Source organism: Erythrolamprus reginae, chromosome 8 (genome assembly GCF_031021105.1).
Source record: "Erythrolamprus reginae isolate rEryReg1 chromosome 8, rEryReg1.hap1, whole genome shotgun sequence".
NCBI lineage: Eukaryota > Metazoa > Chordata > Lepidosauria > Squamata > Dipsadidae > Erythrolamprus > Erythrolamprus reginae.
In genome coordinates, this window is record NC_091957.1 from 6,713,262 (window position 1) to 6,728,830 (window position 15,569).

Genomic DNA, 15,569 nt, shown 5'->3' on the forward strand with positions numbered 1-15,569 from the left:
AAAATTCACAGTAAACTTAATAAAAATGGATTTTTGTTGGGACAAGGAGTTGCTTCATGGCTTGTGGAATCCTAGTTCAGAAAAGAGAAAATCTCAAAGGTGGGACAACCTGCCAACAAGGGGAGGAAGGCTACTTTGAAGAGGTGGAATTAGACAGTAGCCCCTGATTATTAGACCTAGTCTGAACCAATACACAAGCAGTTGGAATATCCAAGCATTGGCAATTAGCTACCAACTTCAATTATTGTGATCAAAGACCAGTACAGATAACAAATGAAATCTGAGACAATGCCTGTCTTGGAGATGTTCCAAGATAGCAGTCCTTGGGTTGAATCCTGCCCCCCAGGAACTGACAGAGGGCAATCCATACCAGGAGCTTATAACACCTTAGAACAAGCCTGGTGGTGGAAGTCTGCAGTAAGAGGTCCCAAACTGTCTAAGTGATGTGCCGGTGCCTGGAGGCTGTTGGGGCCTGGATGGGTGTCAACAAACTCAAACTCAACCCTGAAAAGACGGAGTGGCTGTGGGTTTTGCCTCCCAAGGACAATTCTATCTGTCCGTCCATTACCCTGGGGGGGAATTATTGACCCCCTCAGAGAGGGTCCGCAACTTGGGCGTCCTCCTCGATCCACAGCTCACATTAGAAAAACACCTTTCAGCTGTGGCGAGGGGGGCGTTTGCCCAGGTTCGCCTGGTGCGCCAGTTGCGGCCCTATTTGGACCGGGAGTCATTGCTCACAGTCACTCATGCCCTCATCACCTCGAGGCTCGACTACTGTAACGCTCTCTACATGGGGCTACCTTTGAAAAGTGTTCGGAAACTTCAGATCGTGCAGAATGCAGCTGCGAGAGCAATTATGGGCTTCTCCAAGTATGCCCATATCACTCCAACACTCCGCAGTCTGCATTGGTTGCCGATCAGTTTCCGGTCACAATTCAAAGTGTTGGTTATGACCTATAAAGCCCTTCATGGCACCGGACCAGAATATCTTCGGGACCGCCTCCTGCCGCACGAATCCCAGCGACCGGTTAGGTCCCACAGAGTTGGCCTTCTCCGGGTCCCGTCGACTAAACAATGTTGTCTGGCGGGACCCAGGGGAAGAGCCTTCTCTGTGGGGGCCCCGACCCTCTGGAACCAGCTCCCCCCTGAGATTAGAATTGCCCCCACCCTCCCTGCCTTTCAAACACTCCTTAAGACCCACCTCTGCCATCAGGCATGGGAGAACTAAAACACCTCCCCCTTGCCCATGTTGTTTTGTTGATTGATTGACTGTGTGCCTGTTTTTATATATACTGTTTTTATGAGATTACTAATTTTAAATTGTAATTAGATTGGTGGGCATTGGATTTGGTATTATGTACTGTGCTGTTTTTTTTTATTATTGTTGTGAGCCGCCCCGAGTTTGCGGAGAGGGGCGGCATATAAATCCAATAAATCTAATCTAATCTAATCTAAGAATCTTTGAATAGGTCTTTGTGTTGAGGAGATTCAAGGGTTGAGGTTATTTCGCACGAGACCTCTTCTTCTCAGTCGTGACTCAGAGATGTGATATTTTCAATGTGAATCATCAGGGAATGAAGCCACTTGTTCCTGATTTTTATCTTGGTGTCTTCTGGAAAATACTGTTTTAGTTCATCGATAGGAACTTTCTTGAGGCTGCAGTGCCATGGCCCCAAGCAAAATTGCCAACGTTTTTTGGGCTCTTCCTATCTGAGTATTGAAAGTGATGCAGTGGCTCAGTGGCTAAGATGCTGAGCTTGCCAATCAGAAAGATCAGCAGGTCATTGGCCATGTAAAGGAATGAGCTCCAACTACTTGTTCCAGCTTCTGTTATAGTGCTGTTCTGTTATAGATTCTCCTACAAGGTTTTAATTTTGTCATTGTGTATTTCTTTGTTCTGCAATTTGCTTTGAGGGTTTGATATCCTCTGAACGACTTGCGATGTGGATGCTGAGTGTGGGCTGTTTTGTAACTCAGTTCAACAAGAGATACAAATTGGGGTCCCAACCTCCCATCAGTTGGGGGGTAACCGATGGTTTTCCTTCCAGAATTCTGCCTAAAGGGTAAGCTAGCATATCATGAGTCCATGCAGGTTTGCAGGTTTCAAGAGAGAAAAAGAAAATATTATAAAGAACTGTTGCAGGAATTGGGTAGGTCTAGTTTAATGAAAAATAAGGAATTGGGGTGACATTGCATTGCATTGCATTGCATTGCATTGCATTGCATTGCATTGTAGTTAGTTAGTTAGTTAGTTAGTTAGTTAGTTAGTTAGTTAGTTAGTTCAATACACAATAATACACAATGAAGGTAATAGAGGACACCTTCGAGGAAATAGAATTAGAGAAAGGATAGAAGAGAGAGTATAGGATAAAATAATCAATGAGAGAATAGAAGAAAGATAGAGGGATAGAAGAGAAGATATATGGGATATAGGAGAGACAATAGGACAGGGGTCGGAAGGCACTCTAGTGCACATGCACGCCCCTTACTGACCTCTTAGGAATCTGGAGAGGTCAACTGTGGACAGTCTAAGGCCATGGACAGTCTATGGAGAGGGGCGGCATACAAATCTAATAAATAATAATAATAATAATAATAATAATAATAATAATAATAATAATAATAATAAAATGTTGGTGGTTATGGGATGATACTACGGAGTCCGGTAATGAGTTCCACGCTTCAACAACTCTATTACTAAAGTCATGATGGCAGCCTTCCAATATCTCAGAGGTTGTCACAAAGAAGTGGGAGTCAACTTGTTGACTTTGGTGGTGCAGTGTTAGAGTGCAATACTGTAAACTACTTTTAAAAAAATAATCTTTATTAAGTTTCTACATATGAAAATAGATAGAAAAGAAAAACAATTTAAATAAACAGAACACACAAAGAAAAAAAGAAAGGAAAAAAACCCAAGATAGACAGACAAATGAGCATATAAACTTAAACAACATAAAATGTATTAAGTTTCAGTGGTGTTCTATATATGCACATAGACAGTTACACAAACTACTTCTGCTGATCACCAGCTGCTAGCAGTTTGGCAGATCGAATCTCAGTAGGCTCAAGGTTGACTCATCCTTCCATCCTTCCGAGGTGGGTAAAATGAGGACCCGGATTGTTGGGGGCAAGAGGCTGACTCTCTGTAATACCGCTTAGAGAGGGCTGTAAAGCACTATGAAGTGGTATATAATAATAATAATTAATAATAATAATTTATTAGATTTGTATGCCTCCCCTCTCCGAAGACTCGGGCCGGCTCACAACAATAATAAAAAACAATATTACACTGGAACAAATCTAATATTGGAAAAGAAAAGACATATAAAACCCCATCATTTAAAACCAAACAACACATACATACCAAACATAAAATATAAAAGCCTGGGGAGGTGTCTCAGTTCCCCCATAACTGGCGATATAGGTGGGTCTTGAGTAATTTGTGAAAGACAAGGAGGGTGGGGGCCGTTCTCATCTCCGGGGGGAGTTGATTCCAGAGGGCCGGGGCCACCACAGAGAAAGCTCTTCCCCTGGGTCCCACCAACGGGACCCGGAGAAGGCCAACTCTGGGGGACCTTATCGGCCGCTGGGATTCGTGCGGTAGAAGGCTGTTCCGGAGGTATTATGGTCCATTGCCACGTAGGGCTTTAAAGGTCATTACCAACACTTTGAATTGTGACCGGAAACTGATCGGCAGCCAGTGCAGGCTACGGAGTCTAAATGCTATTGCTATTGTTCTCCAAAGCATCTGAAGGCTGGACAAGAAGCAACGGATGGAAACTAATCAATGAGAGAAGCAACCTAGAACTAAGGAGGAATTTCCTGATATTTATCAGTGGAATGGCTTGCACAACTCCAGAAGTTGTGAGTGCAACAACACTGGAGACTTTTAAGAAGAGATTGGACAACCAGTTGTCTGAAGCGGTATAGGGTATTATAGCGTTTCCTGCTTAAGCAGGGGTTGGACTAGAAGACCTCCAAGGTCCCCCCGGCTCTGTTATTTGGCCATTATTTTTAAGAGAAAAATTTCCCTTCTCTCCTCCTAGATGCCAATCTCAGGAAAATTTCCCTTGCATTTACTTCCTCATGCAAGAGAAATCATTGTTATGTCCCCGTTACTCAGAATAAAATTGAGTTATTGAAAAATTGATGAGCGGAGTCTGGCGTTCATACTTCCCATCATTTGATTAATTTAATTACCTCTCCCTTGCTAAGTAGGTTTCATAGCGTTTAATGTATCTATTTTTTTTTAAAAAAATCATAAATGGGTTATTTCATGATGATGATTAGAAATTCATCACGAACTGCCACGGATTCCTTAGAGTTAAGACTTGCTCGGGTTTTTAATATGCATCTTTCTGGTATATTCCAATTTGATTGCTATTCCTTGACATCTTTCCCTTTTTAAATGTTTAAGTACAATAATAAGTCCACAAAACAACTTTTCCAAGGATCTTTTCAGCAATGGGGTTATATTGAGTGAGGAGTGGGATGTCTTGCCCTTGAAAAAGATTAGAAAAAAAATCTCTCCTTCATTTAGTCTTTCAGCAGATAGAAAACAGTAGAGGATTGTGAAAATCTTTTGTGCTCCAGCTGCAGCTGAAATACCTGTTTTGGAAAAAAAAACCAGATTCTACCTGGATGTTGAGACTCTAGAAAGAGTGCAGAGAAGAGCAACAAAGATGATTAGGGGACTGGAGGCTAAAATATATGAAGAATGGTTGCAGGAACTGGGCATGGCTAGTTTAATGAAAAGAAGGACTAGGGCAGACATGACAGCAGTCTTCCAATATCTCAGGGGTTGCCACAAAGAAGAGGGAGTCAACCTATTCTCCAAAGCACCTGAGGGTAGGACAAGAAGCAATGGGTGGAAACTAATCAAAGAGAGAAGCAACTAAGGAGAAATTTCCTGAGAATTAGAACAATTGATCAGTGGAACAGCTTGCTTCCAGAAGTTGTCACTGCTCCAACACTGGAAGTTTTTAAGAAGATGTTGTATAACTATTTGTCTGAAGTAGTGTAGTAGTGTAAAACAAGAAGCAATGGGTGGAAACTAAACAAGGAGAGAAGTAACTTAGAACTAAGGAGAAATTTCCTGACTGCCAGTGGAACTACTTGCCTCCAGAAGTTGTGAATGCTTCAACATTGGAATTTTTAAGAAGATGTTGGATAACCCTTTGTCTGAAGTGGTGTATGGTTTCCTGCCTAAGCAGCAGGTTGGATTAAAAGACCTCCAAGGTCCCTTCCAACCCTGTTGTTGTTGTTATCATCATTATCATTATTACTATTAGACAGGAAGTGAGGTGCAATTGAAACACGAGATAGAAAGCAGAAAACCCAATTTGCTTTTTCTCATGGGAGAAAACAACCTTTTCTTCAAAATTCTGTTAGGAATAGAATTTATTTTCACCTCTAAAGCTTGTTGCCACTTGATATATTTCCTGATGATTGAAGAGTGCTGGGAGACAGTAGATGCTGGGGTTCCGTTGCTGGGAAGATTTATTCCCAGGGATTTTTTTCAAAAAAAAAATAAAATCTCCATCAAAGAAGAGAGGAGTTAGTGGAAGATTTTTTTGCAGCTGAGAAAATGGTCTGTGGAGTGACATTAAATCCTGGATACTAGGAATATTTTGATCCTCAAAGTAAGGGGATTCTGTATAGATCTGAGGGATCCCTGCTAGTACTGATGATGTTATCTAGTTTGGGTCATGAAACTTCTACTAGAAACCCACCAAGCTCCACAGACCCCTCAAAGTTGCAAATATTCTCCTTTACGGTACAGATCTGCTTGAGGAAAGTTAGTGCTTTTTCTTTAGAGAGCCTTGGTGGCACAGTGGTTAGAGTGCGGTACTGAAAGATATTTCTGCTGATCACAAGCTGCCAATAGTTTGGCAGATCGAATCTCAGTAGGCTCAAGGTTGACTCAGCCTTCCATCCTTCCAAGGTCGGTAAAATGAGGACCTAGATTGTTGGGGGCAAGAGGTTGACTCTTTGTAAACTGCTTAGAGAGGGCTGGAAAGCACTGTGAAGTGGTATATAAGTCTACGTCTACATGCTACTTCATCTGTTTGGGGGTATCTTCTTCATTGCTATGGCCGATATTCCAACGGCGCTTTGTTTCAAAAGGCAATGGGACTTTGTTGTTTTTTTTCCTGATGACATTTCGCTTCTCATTCAAAAACTGGAAAAAAAAGTTTCTCAGATGAGAAGCGAAAGTCCACTTTATCAGAGTTTGTTGCAAAAAGTTAAATCTGGAAAACGCACACACAGGCAGACTGATGCAGCGGTATTGATTTAAATAAGAAACTTCTTTATATACAAGAATAACAGACGAGTATTAACAATGCCAGTAGCAGAGTTCTTCTTTTAACGTAACAGCAGTTACAGGTGAACACACAGGCAGGAGAGATCAGTTAGTTAATTTCATTTTCAGAGTTCAGAGTGGACTGAGCCACGGCCAGCCTTCTAGCTTCAGTTTCGATTCTCTGCACAGACTCGGATGTTGTTTAGCTCTCATTGACTGACCTTGTTACCATAGTTCCCTCTAAGCTGAGCAGGTGAGCCATCGCTCACTTAAAAATCATCATCAACTCAGAGTTTTCCAAACCTGCCCAGAAGCCGAGAGGGAAATTTTATTATTATTTCTGTGTCGCCCAGTCCCGAAGGGACTGCCGCTCAGACACTATACTTTTCCGCCCACCCCCCAAAGAATTTAGAGAGAACACTGCTTGTTACCGTTGGCTCTCCCAGTTCATGAATAATCAAACAGTTGCCTTTTGAAAAAAGGTATTTTTGGGACAACCATAACTTGGACGACTGAAAATCTCTACAGTCAATGTTTTCTCTCAACTTTCAGAGAGAGACCAGAAATCCCAGATGAAAGTTCTGTTGTTGGCTTTGTCATATACGATGGTGCCGCCAACTCTAATCCTTGTTCCTTTCCTCCCCTTTGTCCTCTTCCCTTTCCACGTTCCTCTCTTTCTCTCTCTTCTGTAGCAAACAGCAGAATGCCTCCAAATCTAAATCTGTGTGGGAACAGAGGACAAGCCAGCTCCGCGTCTACAACTTCCGCACCAGTTGTGAAGCCTTGTACAACGAGCTGGACCCAGAAGACAAGGTTCGCTATGCGACCAACCTCCACATCCGTCCAGATATGAAGACTCACATGGACCGACCTCTGGTGGTGGAGCCGAGGAGCGAAGGCCGTAGCAGCAACGCCAATGCTGTGAGCCCTGTGGAGGGCCAGGAGGGCCAGGAGACCTTGGACCAGATGAAGGCTCCACCGCCTGAGAACAATGAGGTTGTGAGGAAACACCACCGGCATCGTGAGAAGGAGAAGACGGGAGACACGGATAAAAGCAGCACTGTTAAGGAAGAGAACGGGGAACTGGGTGGCATTAACAACAAGGATGAACGCCACCGGCCATACCGGAGTCGCAGCAAAGAGGTGGGCGAAGGAGGCGGGAAGGAAGGGAAGAGCGAACGCAACCGAAGCCAGGAGGGAGGGAGGCATCACCACCGCCGGGGGTCCATCGAAGAAGGCGTGGAGAGGGAGCATCGACGCCACCGCGGCCATCGGCATCCGGTTGAGCGACAAGTCAAAGAAGGCAACGGAGCCATCAACGGGACCAAGACCGAACGGCGTTCTCGTCATCGAGGAGGGTCAAGGCCGGGCAACCGAGAAGGGGAGCCTGGCTCCAAAGGGGAGGGAGGTGAAGAACCCCACAGGCGGCACAAGATACGGCACAAGGCTCTCTCTACCTACGAGTCGGTGGACAAGGAGAACGGAGAGAAAGAAGGAGAGTTGGGGAAAAAGGATCTCAAGAACGCCCAGCCAAGGTGAGTTGGCTAAGATAAGGAGTCGCAGAGGATTGGGTGTGGTTGTGTGAGCGGTGGGGAGCTTCGATTTATAACAACGGATGTGGACCAGCATCGTGAAAAGCTCCTTGTAAAGATTCTGGGTGATTTGGGGTTTTTTTTTTAATAAAAATGAGTTCCTGAGAAATAAAAACACTCAATCATCAAAATGAAAGAGAGAGAGAGAAAAAAGAGAGAATTCTGGGTCTGTTGCCAAATATCACCAGGTGACAATTACAATATCCTGGCCTCCTCCACAGGCTGGCTTTTGAAATGACTGGCCTGCATTTTTGGCAAAATTTGTGGTGATAATTTTAAAAAGCTTTTAGGGGTTGCTGTAAAGTTGCAATTTTGATCTGCATTCCTAGCTGTGAGATTTGTAACTTTAATTCTTCAGACAACCTTCCCTCCCTCCCTTCCCCCTCCTTCCTTCCTTCCTTCTTTCTTTTTTCTTTCTTTCTTTTTTCTTCTTTCTATCTTTCTATATTTCTTTCTATTTTTATCTTTCTCTTTTTCTCTTTCTCTTTCTCTTTTTCTCTTTCTCTTTCTCTTTTTATCTTTCTTTTCCTTTCTTCCTTCTTTCTTTTTTCTTTCTTTCTTTCTTTTTTCTTCTTTCTATCTTTCTATCTTTCTTTCTCTTTTTCTCTTTCTCTTTTTCTCTTTCTCTTTTTCTCTTTCTCTTTCTCTTTTTCTCTTTCTCTTATCTCTTTCTTTTCCTTCCTTCCTTCCTTCTTTTTTCTTTCTTTTTTCTTCTTTCTATCTTTCTATCTTTCTTTCTATTTTTATCTTTCTCTTTCTCTTTTTATCTTTCTCTTTCTCTTTTTATCTTTCTTTTCCTTTCTTCCTTCTTTCTTTTTTCTTTCTTTCTTTTTTCTTCTTTCTATCTTTCTTTCTCTTTTTCTCTTTCTCTTTTTCTCTTTCTCTTTTTCTCTTTCTCTTTTTCGCTTTCTCTTTTTCTCTTTCTCTTTTTCTCTTTCTCTTATCTCTTTCTTTTCCTTCCTTCCTTCCTTCCTTCTCTCTCTCCTGTGTGTGTATTATTTATTTTATTACTTATTAAACAAATTGATATGGCCGCTCAACTCACACATAGACGACTCCTTTCAATTTACCTACCTACCCTTCCGAGCATCCGTATTTTCAAAATGACAGCTTATATTCTGTTTGGAGCTCCAATATCCATCAAGCACACAAGTGAACTGCAGAATAACAGTTGAATCAAATGCAAAGCGGCAATAGTGTGTGTGTGTGCATCTCTCTCTCTCTCTGTGTGAACACAGGGGAGATGTGACACATCAAAGACAGACTTGTGATTTGGGAGGTGGGATCTACTTTCTCCCTAAAAGTTCACCTGCTGTGATAAGCAGCATTTAAACATACAAATTTACAGCAAAATCACCGCAAGGTCTCATTTTCGGTTAATGCCATCTATTAAGTTCCTGAGGAATTAGAATTTCTTTTTCTTACCACCCAATGGTCATGCTAGTCGATGGTCAACAATCCCCGGAAGTCTAATTTTCTAATAAGAGGGGAGGGAATCCGAATTTCTCTCCTGAAGATTATTGGAGGGGGGGGGGGACGACTTCCAGCAGATTTTAAGTTCTACCAATAAAGAAGAATATTTGCAGCTCAGGATGGAAATGATGGCCGTTTGGTGCTCTCTGAGCTTGGTTGTTTTCTTGCATATGTTTCATGACAGTGTCGGTCTGGTTCGGTTCTGCAACCCAACAAGACCGACACAGACTTCGGAGGAGAATCAGAACTGCAGAAAAGCAATTGCTGCCAACCTGCCTTCCATTGAGGACCTGTATACTGCACAAGTCAAAAAGAGGGCTGTGAAAATATTTACTGACCCATCACACCCAGGACACAATTGTTTCAACTCCTACCCTCAAAACGTCACTATAGAGCACTGCACACCAAGACAACTAGACACAAGAACAGTTTTTTCCTGAATGCCATCACTCTGCTAAACAAATAATTCCCTCAACACTGTCAAACTATTTACTAAGTCTGCACTACTATTACTACTAGTTTTTTCTCATCATTCTTATCACCCTTTTCCTTCCGCTTAGGCCTTTAGGACTGTAACCTGTTGCTTGTATTCTTAAGATTTTTATTAATATTGATTGTTTCTTCATTGCTTATTTGACCCCTGTGACAATCATTAAATGTTGTACCACATAATTCTTGACAAATAGAAACATAGAAACATAGAAAATTGATGGCAGAAAAAGACCTCATGGTCCATCTAGTCTGCCCTTATACTATTTCCTGTATTTTATCTTAGGATGGATATATGTTTATCCCAGGCATGTTTAAATTCAGTTACTGTGGATTTACCAACCACGTCTGCTGGAAGTTTGTTACAAGCCTCTACTACTCTTTCAGTCAAATCATATTTATTTATTTTATTTATTTATTGTTAGAGTAGAAAGGGACCATGGAGGTCATCAAGTCCAACCCCCTGCCTGAGCAGGAATCCTAAAGCACCCCAGCCAAGTGGCAGTGCAATTTCCTCTTGAAAGTGTCCAGAGTTGGGGAGTTCACAACCTCTGCAGACAGGTTGTTCCAATGGTTGATCGCTCTGACCGTCAGAAAGTTCTTCCTTACTTCTAGGTTGAATCTCTCCTTGGTCAGCTTCCAGCTGTTGTTCCTCGTCCGTCCCTCTGGTACTCTGGAGAATAGAGTGACCCCCTCCTCTCTGTGGCAACCCCTCATATACCTGTATACAGCTATCATGTCCCCTCTGGCCCTCCTTTTCTCTAGGCTATCCATGCCCAGTTCCCGCAATATTTTCCCACATATTTTCTCACATTGCTTCTGATCTTATCAGGAAAGAGTTAATAAACTAATTCGGTTTAATCTGGAGGACAGAAGGAAAAGGGGGGACACGATCAAAACATTTAAATATGTTCAAGGGTTAAATAAGGTTCAGGAGGGAAGTGTTTTTTAATAGGAAAGTGAACACAAGAACAAGGGGGAACAATCTGAGGTTAGTTGGGGGGAAGATCAAAAGCAATGTGAGAAAATATTATTTGACTGAAAGAGGAGTAGATGCTTGGAACAAACTTCCAGTAGATGTAGTTGGTCAATCCACACATGCCTGGGATAAACATATATATCCATCCTAAGATAAAATACAGGAAATATTTTGTTTATTTATTTATTTATTCATTCATTTGTCCAATACACAAATACATAGGAAGAAAAATAGACATGTAGTAATATATATAAGGGTAAAGTGAACTTAGAGGAGAGGAAATATGAAAGAAAGAAAATATATATGATAAGCGAGAGAAAGGAAAGAGAATTGGACAGGGGACAAAAGGCACACCAGTGCACTTATGTACGCCCCTTAAATAGTCTAAGGGCAGATTAGATGGACCATGAGGTCTTTTTCTGCCGCCAATCTTCTATGTTTCTATGTTTCTGCTAGCTTAAAGAAGCTGTTGCCAGTGAGCCAAAACATTTGCATGGAAGAAATGAGATCAGCCTCAACTCTATTCTTGCTCTCCAGGGAAAGCCAATGTGACACCGAAGCAGGCATCAGTGTGACCGTGGTCCCTTTACACACCTTGCCCAGCACCTGTCTTCAGAGGGTACCTGAGCAGCCGGAGGATGCAGATAACCAGAAGAACGTCACCCGAATGGCTCAACCATCTTTGGACAAATCCGCCCCTGTCAACATTCCGGTCACCGTCACCGCTCCACCTGGGGAGGCTTCCGTCATACCAAGTGAGTGTTTCTAACATCAGAAGCCCTTTATGAGCTCTGGTGGCGCAATGGTTAGAGTACAGGACTGCAGGGCTACTTCTGTTCTGACTGCTGGCTGCCTGCAATTTGGCAGGTTGAATCTCCCCAGGATCAAGGTTGACTCAGCCTCCCGTCCTTCCGAGATGGGTCAAATGAGGACCCAGATTGCTGGGGGCAACAGGCTGTAAACTGCTTAGAGAGGGCTGTAAAAGCACTATGAAGTGGTATATACGTCTAAGTGCTATTGCTATTGCTATTGCTATCTATCTATCTATCTATCTATCTATCTATCTATCTATCTATCTATCTATGTACATCTACCTACCTACTTACCTATCTATCTATCTATCTATCTATCTATCTATCTATCTATCTATCTATCTATCTATCTACATCTACCTACCTACCTACCTACATATCTACTAATCTAATCTACTCTACTCTACTCTACTCTACTCTACTCTACTCTATCTATCTATCTATCTATCTATCTATCTATCTATCTATCTATCTATCTATCTATCTATGTACATCTATCTATCTATCTATCTATCTATCTATCTATCTATCTATCTATCTATCTATCTATGTACATCTATCTATCTATCTATCTATCTATCTATCTATCTATGTACATCTACCTATCTATCTATCTATCTATCTATCTATCTATCTATCTATGTACATCTACCTATCTATCTATCTATCTATCTATCTATCTATCTATCTATCTATGTACATCTATCTATCTATCTATCTATCTATCTATCTATCTATCTATCTATCTATCTATCTATCTATCTATGTACATCTATCTATCTATCTATCTATCTATCTATCTATCTATCTATCTATCTATCTATGTACATCTACCTATCTATCTATCTATCTATCTATCTATCTATCTATCTATCTATCTATCTATCTATCTATCTATTCTGCCCACTGCCAGGAGTTCAATCCTGACTCAAAGTTGACTCAACCTTCCATCCTTCCGAGGTGGGTACAATGAGGACCCAGATTGCTGGTGGCAATTATGCTGACTCTGTACACCAGTTCAGTTGGGTTTTATTCAAAAAATAGAAGTGGCTATTTTGTTCTTGGCCACAGCAACAAAATATTATGCTCTCACTCTATTCAGAAGTTCTCATTTTGAGATGTAGTGTTGTCTTTGTCAACCCTTTAGTGAACAACATTGAATTTGAAGCCAAAATGGAAGAGAAGAAGGACATAGATGCTGAAGAAGAGGGGACCACCATTATACCCAAGCCGATCCTTCCCTACAGTTCCATGTTCGTCTTAAGTCCAACCAACCCGTAAGTCGTCCTTTCTTAATCAGGGATTCAGGAGGGACTTGCTTAGAGGAAGGTAGGGGAGCCCTGATGTCTCTTGATAAGCCAAATGTGTTTATTCTTCTGAACAAAGGCGGGTCCTTCCTTATTTTGGAAGTACCCCAAACCCATTTTAAGGCAGATAGGTAAGTAGGTAGGTGGATGGATATATGGATGGATGGATGGATAGATGATAGATAGATAGATAGATGATAGATAGATGATAGATAGATGATAGATAGATTGATTGATTGATTAGATAGGTAGATAGGTAGATAGGTAGGTAGGTAGATAGATAAATGATAGATAGATAGATTAGATAGGTAGATAGGTAGATAGGTAGGTAGATAGATAGATGATAGATAGATAGATAGATAAATAGATAGATTAATAGATAGATAGATAGATAGATAGATAGATAAATAGATTAGATAGATAGATAAATAGATAGATAGATAGATAGATTAATAGATAGATTAATAGATAGATTAATAGATAGATTAATAGATAGATAGATAGATAGATAGATAGATAGATAGATTAATAGATAGATTGATAGATAGATTGATAGATAGATAGATAGATAGATAGATAGATAGATAGATAGATAGACAGCTGTAGCTGATACATAAATGTAAATGGTAGATTGAAAGATAGATAGACAGATGTAGATGATAGATGGTGATAAATAGATAAATGATGTATAGATAATGATGTATCAAATTTCTGATAGCCAACATGGTTGCTCTGATCCGGCCCTGTGCGATGAGGCCCACACCTTCCTTGACTTTTCCTCTGTCGCTCCTCTCTTTGGCTCCTCTGCAGGATCCGGTGCCTCTGTCACTACATTGTCAACATGCGTTACTTCGAGATGGTCATCCTCTTCGTTATCGCACTCAGCAGCATTGCCCTGGCCGCCGAGGACCCTGTTCAAGCGGAGTCACCCAGAAATGAGGTGAGAGATGAGAGTTCAGGATGAATTGTGGGATGCTGTCCAACTCTAGAGGAAGGTCTCTGCATTGGGATGGATTTGAAAATTGCAATAGCACTTAGATTTATATACCACTTTCTAAATTATCTGCTTTACAGAGCCAGCATTGCTTAGGATAGGGTCTAGTAGGGTAGGGTAGAGTAGAATGGAATGGAATGGATTGGAATGGAACGGAACAGCAATAGCAATAGCCCTTAGACATCTTATCACTTCATAGTACTTTACAACCTGAAAGAATTTATAGTCAGTGTATGTATGTTTTTATTTATTTATTTATTTATTTATTTATTTATTTATTTACTTACTTACTTACTTACTTACTTACTTACTTACTTACTTAATTTATTTATTTATTTAATTTATTCAATTCATTCATTCATTCATTCATTCATTTATTTGATTTTTAAGCCTTCATTCATTCATTCATTCATTCATTCATTTATTTGATTTTTAAGCCTTCTCCTTAGACTCAGGGCGGCTTACAACATGTTAGCAATAGCACTTTTTTAACAGAGCCAGCCTGTTGCCCCCACAATTCGGGTTCTCATTTTACCCACCTCGGAAGAATGGAAGGCTGAGTCAACCTTGAGCCGGTGATGAGATTTGAACCGCTGACCTTCAGATCTACAAGTCGGCTTCAGTGGCCTGTAGTACAGCACTCTACCTGCTGCGCCACCCCGGCTCATTGCCCCCAACAATCTGAGTACTCATTTGTCTGATCTTGGAAGGATGGAAGGCTGAGTCAACCTTGAACTGGTCAGGATTGAATTGCTAGCAGTGGGCAGAGTCAGCCTGCAATACTGCATTCTAACCACTTTGCCATCACTGGAAGGAAGGGAAGGAGGGAGGGAGGGAGGCAGGGAGGGAGGGAGGGAGGGAGGAATGAAGGAAGGAAGGAAGGAGAAGAGAAAGAAAGAAGGAAGCAATAGCATTTATATACTGCTTCACAGTGCTTTATAGCCCTCTCTAAGCGGTTTACAGAGTCAAACTATTGCCCTCAACAATCTGGGTCCTCATTCTATCAACCTTCAAAGGATGGAAGACTGAGTCAACCTCGAGCCGGTCAGGATCAAACTGCTGAACCTCTGGCAATCAGGAGTCTGCAGAATTAGCCTGCAATGCTGCACCCTAACCACTATACCACCACGGCTCTCCACCTTGCCTTCTTCTGCATATTTCTTAGGTCCCTGTTTTCAGGCACTCGACCTGCAGTTTTCAGCTGCTGGAGTGTGGGATGGAGATGGAACTGATTCCTGTTGCCAAGACAACCAGGCCACCAAATATGGATCTGAAAGGGGATGCAATTGCTTTTCGGTGCATATCACCATTTTCTGACAGATAGGGATGCCTCTTGAGATCTTCATGGGTGGCTTACAAAGAATGGCCAGTTGATTGTTTTTCAAAAGTGGCTTCTGTCTAGAATGCCCGACCAAGCACCAGTGGATACCAATAGCAATAGCAGGTAGATTTATATACTGCTTCGTAGTGCTTTGCAGCCCTGTCTAAGTGGTTTACAGGATCAGCATACTGTCCGCAACAATCTAGGTCCTCATTGCAACCAACTCTGGAAGGATGGGAGGCTGAGTCAACCTTGATCGGTCAGGATCGAACTGCTGACACTGGGCAGAATCAGTCTG

General features: G+C 41.6%; 1 protein-coding gene across 1 annotated transcript in view; it reads left to right on the forward strand.

The window, feature by feature from the left end:
* Positions 1-15,569, forward strand: part of CACNA1B (calcium voltage-gated channel subunit alpha1 B) — a 207,017-nt gene that overhangs the window by 126,803 nt on the left and 64,645 nt on the right. Inside the window, 4 exon segments of the mRNA XM_070759592.1 lie at positions 6,997-7,839; positions 11,375-11,592; positions 12,797-12,926; positions 13,767-13,896. Of these exon segments, the coding sequence (XP_070615693.1) occupies positions 6,997-7,839; positions 11,375-11,592; positions 12,797-12,926; positions 13,767-13,896 (1,321 nt within the window).